Source organism: Balaenoptera musculus, chromosome 9 (assembly GCF_009873245.2).
Source record: "Balaenoptera musculus isolate JJ_BM4_2016_0621 chromosome 9, mBalMus1.pri.v3, whole genome shotgun sequence".
Taxonomy (NCBI): domain Eukaryota; kingdom Metazoa; phylum Chordata; class Mammalia; order Artiodactyla; family Balaenopteridae; genus Balaenoptera; species Balaenoptera musculus.
Window position 1 is genome coordinate 16,767,329 of NC_045793.1, and position 16,658 is coordinate 16,783,986.

Here is a 16,658-nt window from a genome sequence, read left to right on the forward strand (position 1 = left end):
TTTCACCTCCAACAATCCTTTGAACTCCGCAGCTAGCATAAGTTTTCCTCCAGCCTCTCATTCATTCATTTATTCATTCATTCATTTTCAGGGCTCTTTCAATAGTATTTATCCTGGCGAATTTTTGTTATCATCCTGATTTATTGCTTATATGCACCAAATTTTATTCACTGGTGCTTTAAATTAGCGAATTCACTTTTCTTTTCTCTCCCCTTTATTCTTTCTTTTTTCTATTTCTTTTAAACTTGAGAAATGTTCCAGTATGGTCTTGAAAACGCAGGCTCTACATTGCTAGGAACTTCTGCATGCAAGTTGCAAGGCTCTTCATTAGCTGCCTTCTCAGGCAATTTCCCTAACCTTATTTCTTTCCTAAATGGATACTCTACCTCAGTCACGAGAACATCCTACAGTATAAAAGCCCAGACTGAGTCAATCTCCCAGACCCGCAACTGCTCATGCTTTCCCCTGCCTCCCCCTCCCCGTCCTCTGAGGCACAGCTGACATCTCGGGGTGAAGCGCCAACCATCCCCCTGGGTCCCTCCTCCATGCCTCACTTCTGACGGGGCCTATGAACAGAGAGATGTCTGCCTGACTCCACCACCCATTTACTCTCATTGCTAGGCTCCTTCTGAAGTGTTCATATGTCTCTTTCATGTACTTATCTATAGTCACAAAAGAACTCTACCCCTTCTGTCAATATAACTTATCCTATTTAGAAAGCACTTTTTTGGTTTCATCTTTACTACAGAGAGGTAAGCAGGGCAGCTGTTAACCTTATTTTACATAAGAAAATTGGTTCAAAAAGTTTGACTTCTTAAATTTACATATCTAGTAAATTATAGAGATTGGAATTAGACTCCAATCCAGTGCCTTTTCCACAACACTATAAGCTTGATAACCTTTAGACTATTTTCTTCCATGTTCCGTAAGCCTCACAGAGCCTAGTAGAGCTTCTACAGGGTGACCTCCCAGAGGGCACTGGGCAGAGGCTGGGACTGATCACAGGGACCCGCACTATGGTGCTGATGGGGCCACCGTTGGCTCTGTGCCCCGAGAGGCACTGCACCCTGAACCCCAGTGTCCCATCTATACTAGGAGGAGCGAGACACGTTTCTTGGGTTCTTTGGGCGCATAACGTTTTATTAATTCCCTTTCTGTTATTTTTATCTCCATTGCCTTCTCACTCCTTTTCTCCTTGCTCTCTTTTCAATCAGTTCAACAACTGATTGGTGTGCATTGATAGTGTACAAAGATCACTGTGCTGGGAGCCAAAGGGAGGTGAAAAAAGCAGATTGCTTACAGCTTGTTATGGAAAAGAAACATTCTTCCCTCTCTTTCCTGTTCTTCCTTTTTCTCTATTCTTCCTGCATTCTTCTTCCTCCCATATGCTCAAGGAACCCTCATCATTTCCACAGGTTTTCAAGGCTTCTGCTTTGGTCAGAGGGAAGGCACTCAGCCCTGAGCCATTGAACGAGTTTAACATGCCTGTGGTCCTTTGCCTCTGGTCACCCAGGGCTCATAACTGCTCACCATAAATGCTTCAAGGGCTTTGTTCAGTGACGGTCAAGGGCTCCATGTACTTTGATACCTGATACTACATTTTTGAAACAAGAAGAGTAAAATGACACTTTGAAAAATAAATTTTAAATCTTCTAATTTTTTTGGTGACTTTAAAGCCTTAAAATAATCTTTTTTTTTTGAGCAGTTTTAGAATCTAAGTATTTATTCTTCTAAAGGGACCATTTTCGACCTAATACACATGTTCCCTTTAGGAACCATAATTGTCATTAGACACTCATGTATTCTTTCCCCCTTTCATCAGTTATATTTTCTCATTCCTCTTCTACACCCCACATGACAGGCACAGGTACTTATATTTTTTTCCCCTCGGCTACATAGTCTTACAATTAGTTTAGGTTACCTAGGACTTCTAGAGTTCTTTCTATAAGAATCACCAATGAATTTTATGCTAAATATATGGTTATTTTCTTCAGAACATAATCAAAATATATGTTTCTTCTTTACTGTCTCCTGTCCTTCTTTCCATAGCAGTAGGTACTTATTTATAATTATAAAACACACAAACAAAATTACTAGTGATTTTTGAACCCCAAAAGGACAAAGTAGAGGGAACTAGAAAGAAGGGACCAGAAACTCATGATTAGGCACCTCCTTTGCATCAGTGGATGAGTTAAGAACATTTAGATGATTGAATTAATCCTTTCAAGGATCCTATACAATTGAGACTTGCTGTTTTACAGATGTGGAAACTGAGGCTCAGAGGGGTTAAATAACTCACCCAGTATTCCACAGCCTGTAAGGGTCAGGGCTAAGATTTGAATCCAATATGTGTGACTCTAAATTTCATGTTCTCTTTACTGTACCTGGGCTGGAGGGGGCTCAGGTAGGCTCTAGAATGATGTATGAGATGAGTGCCCAGGTAGGGAAGGGCTAAAGGGAAGGCCTTAGTCTGTTCCCAGATTCACCCTCTGGCATGCTTCTCCTCCCCTGGTTCCTGCCCCAAATGTAGACTGTGTCTCCAAAATAAGGATCCAGCCCTTTATAATATTTTAATGAGAGGGTCTTCTACTAATGGGACATCTCTCTTTTGTCTTCCACAGCAATTTTGCAGGCAGTAATAGCTGGTGATCTTATGAAGGTAAGATATCTTCCTACCAGAACTTTTGGTGATTCTTTAAGAACTTTAAATCAACATCATTTCTCACCAAATTTTCATGATCCCGTATATCGTATCTCATCCCCCTGGTACTAGCTGGTTAGAAGGAGGAAGGATGATCTTTCTGAGGACTGAGAAGAGAGGATGAGAGGGGTCTTCACAGCATCTCTACATCTCCTAATAGCAAAGGGTCTGTGCAAAGGCATTGTGCTATTTGCCTTGACTAGATACAACCGACGCATGTCCCCAGAGGCAGTGCTCACGGTGCTCGGAATTCCTCCTCTCTGAAATTTGAAGTTTAAAGATTTCTTTTTAGATAGGTCTTTAAATGAATGCATCTGTAGGAATAACCTAGACAATACCCAGAAATACATTCTCTAGGCAAGAGCCTACATCTTGCGACATTATTACAGTTTTGAACTTTGGGGATCACAGTGAGTCAGAAGAAGATACTCTGATCCGCCTCGAATATTTTGATTTGTGCTCATGTTTTCTGGCGAATTTAGAGGGAAGGAGGTGGTCACTGCTTGCCTCTAGAGTGAATGTGAATTCCGAAGTCAGACTGCGTGGGTTCAGATCTTGGCTCTGCCATTCACTGTATATGTGACTTTGTGTAATTACCTAATTCTCTCTGTGCCTCAGTTTCTTCATCTGTAAAATGGAATCACATTGCCCCTCTCTTTGCTTTATTGTGAAGATTGAATGTAAAATTCATGTAAAGCTCTTAAGACTGTTCCTATTACATAGAAGGGACTCTAAAAAGATAGCTGTTTTATTAATATAGTGTTAATCTGTGTTTCTTTAGTAGCTAAACATAGTGGGGAGGCAAATATTTGTTATAAAATATAATATAATCTATGAATACCCTAAAAGCTGTATTTGGCCCCAAGTTATTTTCAGGCATCAGGACTTAGACTGCCCATATATCCCTGTATAACCCACACTGGCATTGATCTGTTCTGTAATACCGACAACTGCCCCTGGGCAGAGACTCTGCCTTACTCGTGGAGTATGGCGCCGTTGCATATTGAGAAACCAGAAGCCTTAAAAGAAAGCTGAGAAGCACTGCCCTTGTATACAAGTTCTTCTGAAGCACATCTGTTAAATAAACTGCAAAATCTCTGTGTTACATTTTTAACAGGTTACTAGCAGAAGACAAATGGTGAGAAGGTTGCCAGCATCTTGATAAACTGCCGTCTTTAGACACATAGTCCTGGGAATGGTGCCTGTGCCACTGTCCAGATCATAGTGTTACTAGGAATTGTGACCCACAAGAGGAAAGTGCTCTCTAAGCAGTGTGGGTGCCTATGTGTTCAGTGCCATTTCCCAGCAGTGGATTAAACCAATACTATCCTATACTCCCAGCAGGGCCTTATAGTGGATTCTGTGGGAAAGAGAGGCGTGAGTTAAGACCTGATTCCTGCCCTTGCAGAGCTTCTAAACCAGAAAATTTTGCAAACTGTTGTACATTTGAAACCTTTTCATTTTATTTTGTATATACTTTTAGTCTAGGCAACAGATTTTCCGGGTCCCTGGGTGTATTACCACACTTTTTTTTGGTACTTAGTAGAGAATTATTTGAGAGATGGGAAATCAGTATATTCAGCTGGTTGTCTTATTTCATTCTCTGTTGTAATTATTTCCTAAATGACTAAGAAATGACTTAATAACACCTTATTTACTGAGAGGTAAATTTAAAGGCTTAGGGTTTTTCTCTTTCCTTCTTTTCTTTTTTTTTCTTTTCCTTCCCAAGTACTTTTTACCCCTTTTCTTTTTTCTCCTCTATCTTCTTTCATTTTTCTATCCCATGTAGAAAGTACAATAAATATTAAATATTAAACTGTGTGTGTGTGTGTGTGTGTGTGTGTGTGTGCATGTAAGGGATGGAGAGCGATAGAGAGAGAGAGAGGTTGGGTGGGGAGCGAGGGGTGGCAGTGCACCAGTGAGCCGAGGACAGAAAACCCAGGATCATCCCAGTGTGAAGGTTGTCATGAGTAGCTCCTATACGCTGGGCTGCATAAAATGCCCGTGGACTAACTTAACATTCACAGTGTCTGTAAGCACCACAGAAAGGCAGAAGCAGGGCAGCTGATGGATTGGGTCTCTGCTATTCTGTTGAGCCCAAATCCTCTGTGGATCTGCCCACAAAGAATGGAAGTGTCCTTGTGAGACAAGACAGTTGAACAGAACAGGATTCTCTTAGATTTTTGTGGAAGACAATTAGCTACTTCTTCCTGTTCCTTTGCTTCACAGTTTAGGCATGAAAATCCCATATATTCCTTACTTCCATTCAACGACTCCTTTTTGATCAATTTCCCAGGAAGTCTTTCCTGGCTTTTTTCCATCCCCTACTAGTGCCCTGTGCTACCCTCCTCATGTTCTTCTCCGTCTCTGTGCAATTCTTTACACATCTGTCTCCCCCACGGACAGCAAGGTCTTGGAGGCCAGTGGCCGAGTTGTATTCATCTTTGTTTCATTGGCATCTGGCACATGGCGGTTCTATGATTTTATTTGAGTGAACGCATGAACTGTGAGTTTACTCTCTTTAACCCTGTGAGTTGTTTGATTTTTTATAATGCTGTGCCATCTAACTTCTTGGTGGAAGACACATTCCTTTTGCTTATATCCTGCTGAGTTATTTGATTCTTATCTATCCTAAAACTACCTTTTAGAAGCTCCAGAAAGGCTCTTCTTGTTCTGATATACTGCAGTTTAGAGAACGGAGATCCAGTTACACTTTCTATAATGTTCAGTATTTCACAGACTTAGACTGTGTCCTCATTTAGCCACCTAATTCCCAGGCTGCAATATCTGATTTTTCCGGGCTGTTCTCATGTTTGAAGTCTTTTAGGTTTCTACTACTACATTCTCTGAACCCTTCTGGTTCTTATCCCATGCATCATCTCAAGCCTTGTTGGGTATATGTTGGGCAGTTAACAGAAGGCATGCAGGCTGGGCTGCAGATCTGGATGAAGGAAGGAGACATACATGGGTGTGCGTGTGTCTGCCGTGTGCATATGCGTTGTGAGCGCATGCTGGAAAATGGGAAGCAGCTTCTGTACTCGGTAGCTAGGCTCATTAGAGATTGGAGAAAAAACTGAAGGATGGGGAAGGAGCTTAGCTAGCAGACATCAAGCTCTTCCTGCCTATAGACTTGATTGTTCTTTCACTCAAGAGAATACTGAGCCCACCTGGGGAATCTTTTATTCTCCTCTCCACCCTTTACTCCCTTGAGACAGAGACCAGTGCCCAGAAAAGTTAAAGACAAAAAACAGAAAAGGAACAAGTAATTTAGCATGTTTCCATTTCCTTAGGCTGTTCAGTACCCACATACCCTCTCTGGAGTTAGCTGAGACACTGGCCATCTATCTGAGTGATAACACAACCCAGGAATGGTTACTTCATCTCTTTGACTTTTCTCTGTGTCCTCTGAGGATGGAGACATTTGTGGTTTGTTACATTAGTTTTATTTTATCACCGGTTAGCTGTTTCCCTTGTTCTGGACTGTGCCTGAGCTGCTTTTCCTATGTCTCTTTTTCAGCTAATAGAAAGCTATAAAAATGGAGGCAGCCTGCTAATTCAGGGACCAGACCACTGTTCACTCCTTCACTACGCAGCTAAAACCGGCAACGGGGAGATTGTGAAATATATCCTTGACCACGGTGAGTAGGCAAGCGAACCAAGAATCATTTATCTATGAAATAGACTGAGTTTTCTGAGTTGACTTTCATCCAGGCTGTCCTCAGAATGGTGGAAATATTCTCCAACTTTAGCTGACTCTCCTTGCTTATTTGAGGGAGCTGGGATTCCAGATCCCTTACACATGTAGGTCATCTTAACCAAGCCATTAACAGAAATAATTTTCATATCAAGGCCTTTGCAGGGTATTTGGGGGCTGATTAATTAAAAACTAGAAGACAAACCAAATGTGGCCTTGGCATAGTGTGCTTTACTGTTTTGGGAAGAGCTTTTATGTTTTGGGAAGCTAACTAGTTGGGACCAGGTACCTAATCCATATTTATAGCTGATCATTCTGAGGAGTAATGAGCATATTTTTTTTCCATCTTTCTAGTACCCCCCCCCCTTTTTTTTTTTTCTGTTTGAGTCTCATTCATCTTTTCAACTCAAGTCACACTTTATTCTCTTTGAAAACATCTGGTACTCTCGTGTCCTCTGTGGCCGGCCATGTTCACCTCCTGGACGGTGTCCTAACTGGGTTTGTAATTTGGTGTTACATCATGTACTTTAGCATGTACCTCTGATAGTCCTTTAGAGGCACAAACACATGAGAGGAATATCAAATGTTGACCATACTTTCAGCTTCCCACATTTATAGTGTTTCTAGGACTGAAAAATAGGAAAGAAGGGGGAAACATCTCCCTGGCTTGGCTGTTTTTGAGGGGTCTCTAGCTCTGCTAGATACAGGTACACAGAGATCCTGGAAGATTTTCTGCGAGCCCTAGCACTGAGCCTGTGGCCTACCCTCATTGTATCATATTTAGGTTGTAAATAGTAAGCATACTAGTACACATTCACATTCCCTTTTTTTAAATTGAAGTATAGTTGATTTACAATGTGTTAGTTTCAGATGTACAGCAAAGTGATTCATTTATACATATAAACATATCTAGTCTTTTTCAGATTCTTTTCTGTTATAGGTTATTACAAGATATTGAGTATAGTTCCTTGTGCTATACAGCAGGTCCTTATTGTTCATCTATTTTATGTACAGTAGTGTGTATCTGTTCATCCCAAACTCCCAAATGATCCCTCCCCTGCCCTTCCCCCTTTGGTAACCGTAAGTTTGTTTTCTATGTCTGATTCACATTCCTTTTTATTCCTCTTTTTATGCAATTCAAACATGTCTTATTCCATTCATTCATTCATTCATTCATTCATCAAATATTTGTGGAGTACGTCACAGGAACTACCTGTTATAGACAAGCACACACACGAAAACAAAATACAGTCACTGTTACCAAGCAATTGCAGGCTAAAAAAATATATAAGCCTATGCATCATTAAATTTAAAGCAGTTGTATGTAGATGCCTTAAGTCCTATTGTAAAGCCACAAATAGATAACATAGCTACCATTTCTCAAGCACAGGTTATATGCCATGTGCTTATACTGAGCACATCCTATCATTTAATCTTTACAAGGACCTTGTAAGGTAAGTATTAGACTGTCAGTCACATTAGACTCACCTTGCTTTGTCTTCAGTACCTTCTCACCATGGAGAGTTTGCTTGAACCCTGGGCCTGAATTATGGCAGAAAGAGTGGTTTAGGAAGAGGAAAGGGAGTTAAAGTAGGATGGTCGTCATTAGAGGCTTTCTTTCCCCCTGGTAGGCTAGGCTGGATAATCCCAAGCCTGTCTGCCTGGGAAAGCCTAGATATATTTCCGGTGCTGTGTCTGGGGTGTGCGTATTCTGCCTCCTACTCCCCTGACCATTCTGCCCCCAGCAATTAAAGCATTCCTCTTTAGGCAAGACTTTTCGAGAAGCATTGGTGGCGTCAATTCTGCTTGCCTCTCCCACCCCCCGCCCCCAACAACACACATCATAGGTGTTTCCTCTTTCTTATAGTGACTCTTCCAAAAGCTTGTGACAGGCAGAACCAAATATTAGAACCCAGCCCCACAGACAGTGCATTGTGACGGTCCAGCCACCGCAGGGGGTCTTCCAGGTCCCGACGGAGAGGGGTAAGGGACTGAATAGCACCGCGAGTATGGGGTCAGAAGGACCAAGACAACTGATGGTTGCTAGGCACTTTATTTAGAATTTACTGAATCTTATATAGACAGAAGAGGAACTTATTATTAGACAATAATCCCATGGAATTGCTTATCATCTCAGTTCAGTCACTACCACGGACGTCAACAAGTTTACAACAACTATCCTTGAACATTATCTTCCCTTAACCAGGCTCACACACAGCCCCCAGCCATAGGGAACAACCAGGACTCTCAGTTCCCTGAGGTCTCCCGGCTTGAGATAGCTTTGCTAATCTCTTTTACATTCCTCAGGCCTGGGAAAAAGAGTGTATTCCAAGGTAAGGGCTTTGCTTTTTGTGAGAGACATACTGTCTCCTCCAGGAGTTACCTCCGGCTAAGACTGCATGCTTCCCACAGTGCATAAAGGTCACAAAGCTTCCATGGTTATTTTTCTCTTAATAGAAAAGATCTCAGGATTTCCACTGTACAAAGTTCAGGTGAACTTTAGATATATGCTGTCACTTTGTTTGCCTCTAGCTCAGATTCAAGTACTCCTGGTGGCTGTTATCTTGATCATTCTCAACCCTTCCCTCCTAGTTTGCCCTTTACCCGATGAGATTGAGTGTCTGCCCGCATACCCACATACCACTGCTGCTCAGCACCCACATAGCACTCTACTCTAGAGGTAGGTGAGACACTGGCTGTCTATTTGAGTGATGAGGCAACTTAGGAATTCTCTCTCCTCCCCTCTCTCCCTCTCCTGAAGAACAAGCATTCCCTTCTCTGGTTCTGCGATCCGCTCTGCATCAGTGATCTGCTGGTATCTCACTTGGTCTTACCTATGAGGCTGCAGGGAGCTGCCGTTTTGACTGAGTCTGTATTTAAGATGGACCCTCACATGTTCAGGGCTCTCAGCTGAGATGGTTGGGACACCTGAGCCTTTCTCTACACCTGGACCTTCACCCCAGGCTTCTGCATAGCATGATGGTCCTCGGGTTCCTGGAGGGTGAGGATGGACGCTTCCAGACATTCTGAGGCCAGGCTGGGGAAGTCTGCCTCATCTCTGTGGCATTCTGCCAGCTAAAACAAGTCACAGAGCCAGCCCCAACTCAAGGGGTGGGGTAATAGACCCCTCTACTTTATAATTAATGGCCATATTTAATCTACCCCCCTCCCTTACTCTGTCTTCTTCCGTTGAAAATGATGACCCTCCCTTCTCAATATCCTGAACTACTGACTCACTTGGAATTCCCTGGAGCTCTGCTTTTATATTTTCCTTTGGTTCAGGGTCCTAAGCCAAGGCTGCAAGATTTAGCAAATAAAAATACAAGACAACAATAACTTTTTTTTTAAAAGGATTAAGTATGTCCCATGCAATATTTGGGACATAATTACACTAAAAACAAAACCAAAAATCCTCTTCTCAGCTGGGTCTCCCCAGGGACTTGAATGATGAGGCCTGAGATGATATTGCTCTAACACCATGGATTTTCACATACCCCCCAACTTCTCTTTCTACTCCCTTAAGACGGTCTTTAAAAGCCCCTGTAACTCAAGCTCATAAGACTTGGAGTTTCTAACCTCAGCCATAGATCAGTACACACACACTTTTTCTGGCATGAAATCCAGCTGGCAAATCTCTTAGTGCTCTGATCAAAGCCTGACATTCCAATACTAAACTAGTTTCTTTTCGATCCCAGGTGTCTTTTGCAAAGAGTGAATAATGTGATACAGCTCCGTGTGTCAAAACTGAAGGACACAAGGAATTTGTTAGTAACTTGGGGTAGGGGGAAGCTTATTTTTCTAATTTTTTTGGTTAGCTTTTGTAAATTAGTTGGTTTAATATTTATACTAATGAGAAAACACTTGAGATTTTTGTAATCACCTCAGCTTCACTCACAGGCAAACAGTTCTCATGGTCACTGTGTCTGCCTCACCAGGGTCTCCAATTGGCCAGTAGATACATGGGGGGAAAGACTGGAGATCATGAAGCAAAATCCGTCTCTTCTGTTTGAAAATAAAATTTTACTATGATCTACATTCCAAGGATCACTGTATATTGATGGGTGGCAATTTTTAACCTTTTAGTACTACAGTCAAATAATAGAAACTGAATTGCAGTTGATTTTTACTAAAATTAGTATTTATCAACCTGATAGGCATGGTCAATTTCATTCTTAACATCAACCTCATTATCTCTAGTTATTCAGGAACATGGATGTAAAATCTTTTGACGTTGTCAGCCTAATTCTCCATGTTCCTTAAGAGCTAAGCACTTTGGCTCAACCATTTCTGTTGTCATTTGTTTTAATATCTTCAGTTGCTGATATAATTTTATAAAACTGTGCATTTAGAATTGGAAAGTATCTTTGCAGAACTATTCATCTCATTTCAATTACAGAAACTCTTTTACATTATCATGTTCTTGAAGTCGGGGACACGTACACAGAAAACATGACCCTTTCTCTGTAATCATCTTCTTAATGTGATCTCTGCTCAGTGAATAGTCTTGCCTAATTTAATAATGATGATGACTCTGAAATTCCCCTGATCTGATGGAAAATATCCTTTGCGAAGATGCCTCTGTGAGGCTGGGATTCAGGGATTTCTACCAGACTGGCATCGTTGTTTGTAAATTAGCATTAGGTTTGCAGAGTGGGTGGGTCTGATCAGTTTGAAATCATGTAAATAAAAAGATAAATGAATACAACTTTTCCACTGTGCCAAAGATCAAGAGATGCCCCTCCTAATAATCTCAGTTGCTGCAAACCTCTTGAAGTTTTAGTTTTTTACATTTTATGTCTTCTTATTATATAAATCCTAAAAACTGTTCAAAGACCTGCCTGTAAAGATGCCTTTAATGGCAAGGGTCCTAAGAAATCAGTCGGCCTTTTTCAAGGCTCATGACTGATACGGCTTGATTGCTTTCTGCGTCCTTACTCCAGGGAGCCCCTCTCTCCCCTCTGCTTTGCCCTCTCCTTCACCGTTTATTGACGCTGAGCAGTGGGGTCCACAATCAGGACGCCGCCCTCTGAACGGGAGTCGTGAGAGATTAGTCATTCTCGCAGACACCACATTCAGCAACGAAGTTCTCTTCTCAGAGCTCTTTGAAATCCAGGCTGAGGGGCTGGGGGGCACGGGACCTGTGGTTATTTCTGAAAAGCCACAGGAGGCTTGAATTTTTCTCTTCCCGCATCTTCTTTGGGACTTCTTCTCTCAAATACACGACATGCTGCTTTCCTTTATGAAAAACTGGAATTTGGGCATTGGGAGGGTTGAAAAGAGAACGGAGGAGGGAGAGAGCTTAAGAATTCCACAGGGACAGGGCGGAGAGAGGAGGATGTGGGAGGGATTCCAGCTGAGAGACCCCCGCCCCACCCCCCGGCGGTTCCTGCTTTTCAACTCCTTTCAGCCATACTTTTGCCCACTCCCTCCTCCCTAGTGTTACCCCCCCACCAGACACTTTTATGGTGTTTTAGTCTTTTACCAACCCCCCCCCCCCAACCCCGGCACATTTTGCTCTTTTGTTTTTATTCTCCCAGCTCCCACCCCTCTGCCCCCTACTGTGTTTCCTGATAGAAATCTCACTCATGCATTTCCTTTCTGATTTCAATGGCTTATTTTGTCTTCCCTCTTTTTCTGCCTTCAGTCTTTCTTTTCTTTTTTTCACCCCCCCCTTTTTCTGCCTCTGGTCCCCGAGAGAAACGACCACCATCCTGCTGGGACAGGATGATGGTGCTGTTAAGAGTTCCCAGTGCCAGCTCTCCCCACATCTGTGCAGCTTTTGTCCTGGGGCAGAGGAGGATTTGGAATGGTCTGCTGGCAGCGTCACGGAGACTAATGGGAAATGAGGTCCAGAGAGAGAGAGAGGCCACGGGGAGTTGGTAGGAATAGCAAAGGGGATTTGGATGCCTCGGTGTGGGAAGCAAATTAAAGGATGCATGTGACAAAAGACACATCATATATAATACAAGTGCAGTATCGATGATAAAATCGCATCAGTTCAGTGGAAGAACCTATGGGATGAGCACTGACTGGCCAGCAAACTTGACATTTGGAAGGTTTGACTACTTACCACGCTGCTCCCTTTTTCATGTTGGGAGGTTTGTGAAGTTTCGCTTCTTTTCGGAGCAAGAAAAGCTTCCCTGGCCTTCACCAGGGAATACTGATGTGTATTCCCCACAATGTATTTTTCTTTCCCTTATTTTTCAGACCATTTCTCATATAGCATAGCTTTTTTTTGAATCCATGTTCCATTTATGGATCTCTCTCTGAGAAAAACTATATTGGCCAGGGCCCAAGTGGATTTTTAAATGTTTCATTCATTCATTCATTCATTCATACAAAAATTCTGTCCCATGCATTTTTTTTTAAAATTTTTATTTATTTTTGGCTGCATTGGGTCTTCGTTGCTGCGTGCGGGCTTTCTCTAGTTGTGGAGAATGGTGGCTACTCTTTGTTGCAGTGCGTGGGCTTCTCATTGCAGTGGCTTCTCTTGTTGCGGAGCACGGGCTCTAGGCATGCGGGCTTCAGTAGTTGTGGCTCATGGGCTCTAGAGCACAGGCTCAGTAGTTGTGGCGCACAGGCTTAGTTGCTCCGCGGCATGTGGGATCTTCCCAGACCAGGGATCGAACCTGTGTCCCCTGCATTGGCAGGCGGATTCTTATCCACTGCGCACCAGGGAAGCCCAGTCCCATGCACTTTTGAAGAAAAATGTTATAATCACTGCTCATCTTTACTGTTCTGAATGCTTTACATGTATTCATACATTTAATTCTTACAACAATCCTACAAGGTAAGTTCTCTTATCTCTATTTGACAGGTGGTAAAAACTGAAGGGTAGTAAAGTTAGGTGACTTGCCAAAACTCATCCATAATATGAGATTGGTTTTTGCCTTCCATATTCCTAAAGCCCAGCGAGGGAAATGAAACATGGATAAACAACCACAGCACAGGGTAGTTTGAAATGAGTATCATATGCAGCGTTCTAGTGACAACTGGTACAGGGCTGCAGAAGGGCAATGATCATCTTATGAAAATTTCATGGAGAAATTTGTACCCATATCCCCTCAGTAGAGATTCAACCGTCATCTTCTGGTGCAGGTTAGCTATGGAATGGAGTGTGGATATTTTAGTAAATCCTGGGAAGGACAGAGAGCCAAGACTTCCCTTTATATTCAGGGAACAATCGGGAATTCTCTGCTGACAATTTAATGGCATTCCTTCAAACTCCTTAGGGGAAATGCATGGTATCCACAGTCAGGATATATGTATTCATGAGATACAAACTCAGCCCAAACCCAAATGTTCCCCATTGGTATATATTGAAGGAATTCCATCATCTTTATGTTTTCTCTTTCTCCTGTTCTCTCCCTTATGAGTGAGACTAAAATTAACTTTTCCAAAAACCATAGTTGCTATTTTTTCACATGTATTTTTCTTTCAAGGGAAAATTTTTATGGTCTTTGTTGATTGTTTTTATTTCTCTGGCTACGCCTCCACCTCCAAATCTTACACCAGTGCTACCATCCCACACAGCACACTATTCGACAGCATGCTGTACTAGTAAGAGTAGCTCCCTATAGGTCACTGAAGACACAGACAGGGAGGGAAACCACAGCTTTGTCTCAGGCTGCACTTGGCAGTCACTCCTCCTCCCCTTTTCTCTTCTGCAGCCCCTTCTTGCTGTCAGTTAATTAAGTCCATCTTTCCAGAGCTGTTCCTGAAACCTTTAACTGAAGTTTCTTTGGATATTAAGAGCACAAGGATCTTGTTTTAGTATCAGCAGCTCTTTTTCTCATCTCTGTCAGCTGCAGAGGATTAAAGGGGGAGGGGGAGACAATAAACAGCTCCAGGCGTGCCTGACTCCGCAGATTAGATGACCAGCTCTGGAATCCTTCTGGGTTGGCTTCATTTATAGTGATTCTTGTCAGAAAGTTGAGGAACAAGCTTCTTTCTCTTCCTTGTCCCACTTTCAGAGTGTCAAATCCTTGCCATTTTAGCGCAGATGAAACTGCTTCAGCATCCTCTCACTGCATGGAGGCGTGGACTCCAGAGTCCATGGACCCACTGTGGGTGCAGCTCTGAGAGCATCAAGTGACAGTGCTGAGGAAAGGAGGAACTGAGACAAGGCCCCTGTTGCCTAAAAATTTGTGCAGTTGTTACCAAACACACGTTCGTGTGTGCCCGACGCACAGTGAGGCCAAACAAACCGAAACATTGGAGTTTGGAGCAGAGAAAGGCTTATTGCAGGGTCAAGCAAGGAGAACAGGTGGCTCGTGCCCCAAAACCCTGGACTCGTCAAAGGGTTTCAGCAAAGTATTTTTAAAGGCAAGGCGAGGGAGGGGCATTACAGGGTATGGGATCAGCTTATGCACAATTCTCTGATTGGTTGATGGTGAGGTAACAGGGCAGTGTCCCAGGGGTTAACATTATCAATCCTTAGGTGCCAGTAGGTCTGGAGGCTCATGATCAACAAGTAGTTAACTTTTTCTATTTGGTGGTGGTTTTAACATCTGTAAAACAACTCAGGAAGTGTGCATCAGATACTATTGTCTAGGTACTCCAGAGAGGAGTTACAGCAGAGGACATGGGAGGAGGGATCTGTCCCGGGAAGGTCCTGCTCAGTTACACAATTATCAGTAACAATGGGAACAGACACTGGTGAGGCCGGGCTGCTCTTGTTCATGGAATTCCTTTCAAAATGAATGGCTTTGCTGAAGGCGCTTTCTAAAGGGACCATTGGGCACTGTAAGCCTTCTTGCTCCTGACCTTGTAGAGGATGCCTCATCAGCGATTGAATAGGCCTGGAGGACTGGTTCTCAGGACACAGAGTTGGAGTCAACACCTACTTCAAATGTAAGTGGGAGCCAAGGCGCCCTTTTATATCTCCTTCCCTCATTGATATTCCAGTATCTTGACTTAGTGTAACCTGCTGTGTTATGTCAGAGAGTAGGACACTTAATTATACCTAAACTTTAGGCATTTCATGCAGTGTCCCAGCTACTGTTTTAAGCACATTTTTTTGTATTAACTTATGAAACCTCATAACAAACCTGCGAGATAAATATTATTATTAACCCTGATTTACATGTGTGACAATCAAGGGGCTGAGAAATAAAATGAACCTGCCCAAGATCTAGTGAGTGGAAGATACAGCTGGGATTTGAAACCAAGGAGGTTCAGCTCCAGACCCTCACTCTTAATCACTGCACTGGACTGCTTGGCACTTCAGGGGGTACAGGGCGGGGAGGGGGTGGATTATCATTAATGTTTCCTTAGAATCACAGGACTGAGGAACAAAAATGAATGAATTGAATCCTCCTTGAACCTGTAAAATAGGGAACATGCTAGAAGGATATGAAAAATAATCCAAGTATTCTTACATTTAAAAGATGTAGAATAATTTATTTAAGGAGATAAGGCATACATTTGAAAAGCAAATACATATTACAAGGGTAGACTCCAATAAGTATTATGGGAGTTCTTCTGTTGATTGATTCCTTCTGTCAAAGAGAAGACAGGTTGGGCTTCCCTGGTGGCGCAGTGGTTGAGAATCCGCCTGCCGGTGCAGGGGACACGGGTTCGGGCCCTGGTCTGGGAGGATCCCACATGCCGCGGAGCAACTGGGCCCGTGAGCCACAATTGCTGGGCCTGCGCGTCTGGAGCCTGTGCTCCGCAACAGAGGAGGCCGCGATGGTGAGGGGCCCGCGCACCGCGGTGAAGAGTGGTCCCCGCTTGCCGCAACTAGAGAAAGCCCTCGCACAGAAACGAAGACCCAACACAGCCATAAATAAATAAGTAAAATTAAAAAAAAAAAAAAAAAGAGAAGACAGGTTGATTCCGTGTGTTAAAGGTGGCCTTTTCAGAGGACCTTGTCACAGACTGGTCTTTAAAGAATGTGTAAGACTTAGGTGTGTGGGTAGAAAATCCCTCTCTGGGTAGCAAGAGTGGAGAGAGCAAGCTCTCAGAGCTGGGAGAGCCTGAGAAATATTTGGGTGATTGTGCAGCTACCAGTTTAGCTTGTGCAAAAAAAAAATGGAGCCTTGAGAACAAATTGAGGAAGGGTAGTTCCAAGTGAAAGACTGTGAACTTCAGTGTTGAAATACCTGGGGAGACACAGGACATATGATGAATTTAAAACCTGGAAATCTGTATGTTGCAAGATCTTTTTTATGTTTTCTTAGTAACAGTCCTGCATGCTAATATGTTCCTGACAGAGACCTTTTAGGAAGCTTATTTGTCAAATAGTACAAGTAGGAGCAACAA

At 42.8% G+C, this 16,658-nt stretch overlaps 1 protein-coding gene across 5 annotated transcripts in view; it reads left to right on the top strand.

Moving 5' to 3' along the window:
- DGKI (diacylglycerol kinase iota) overlaps positions 1-16,658 on the top strand; it is a 447,458-nt gene that overhangs the window by 417,611 nt on the left and 13,189 nt on the right. For 4 of the 5 annotated variants that reach the window (XM_036864403.1, XM_036864404.1, XM_036864405.1 and 1 more), the window contains 2 exons: positions 2,622-2,659; positions 6,219-6,339. In XM_036864403.1, the coding sequence (XP_036720298.1) occupies positions 2,622-2,659; positions 6,219-6,339 (159 nt within the window). Of the gene's footprint in view, positions 1-2,621; positions 2,660-6,218; positions 6,340-15,168; positions 15,249-16,658 lie in introns of all 5 variants that reach the window. The other variant, XR_005021317.1, reaches the window with a different exon arrangement.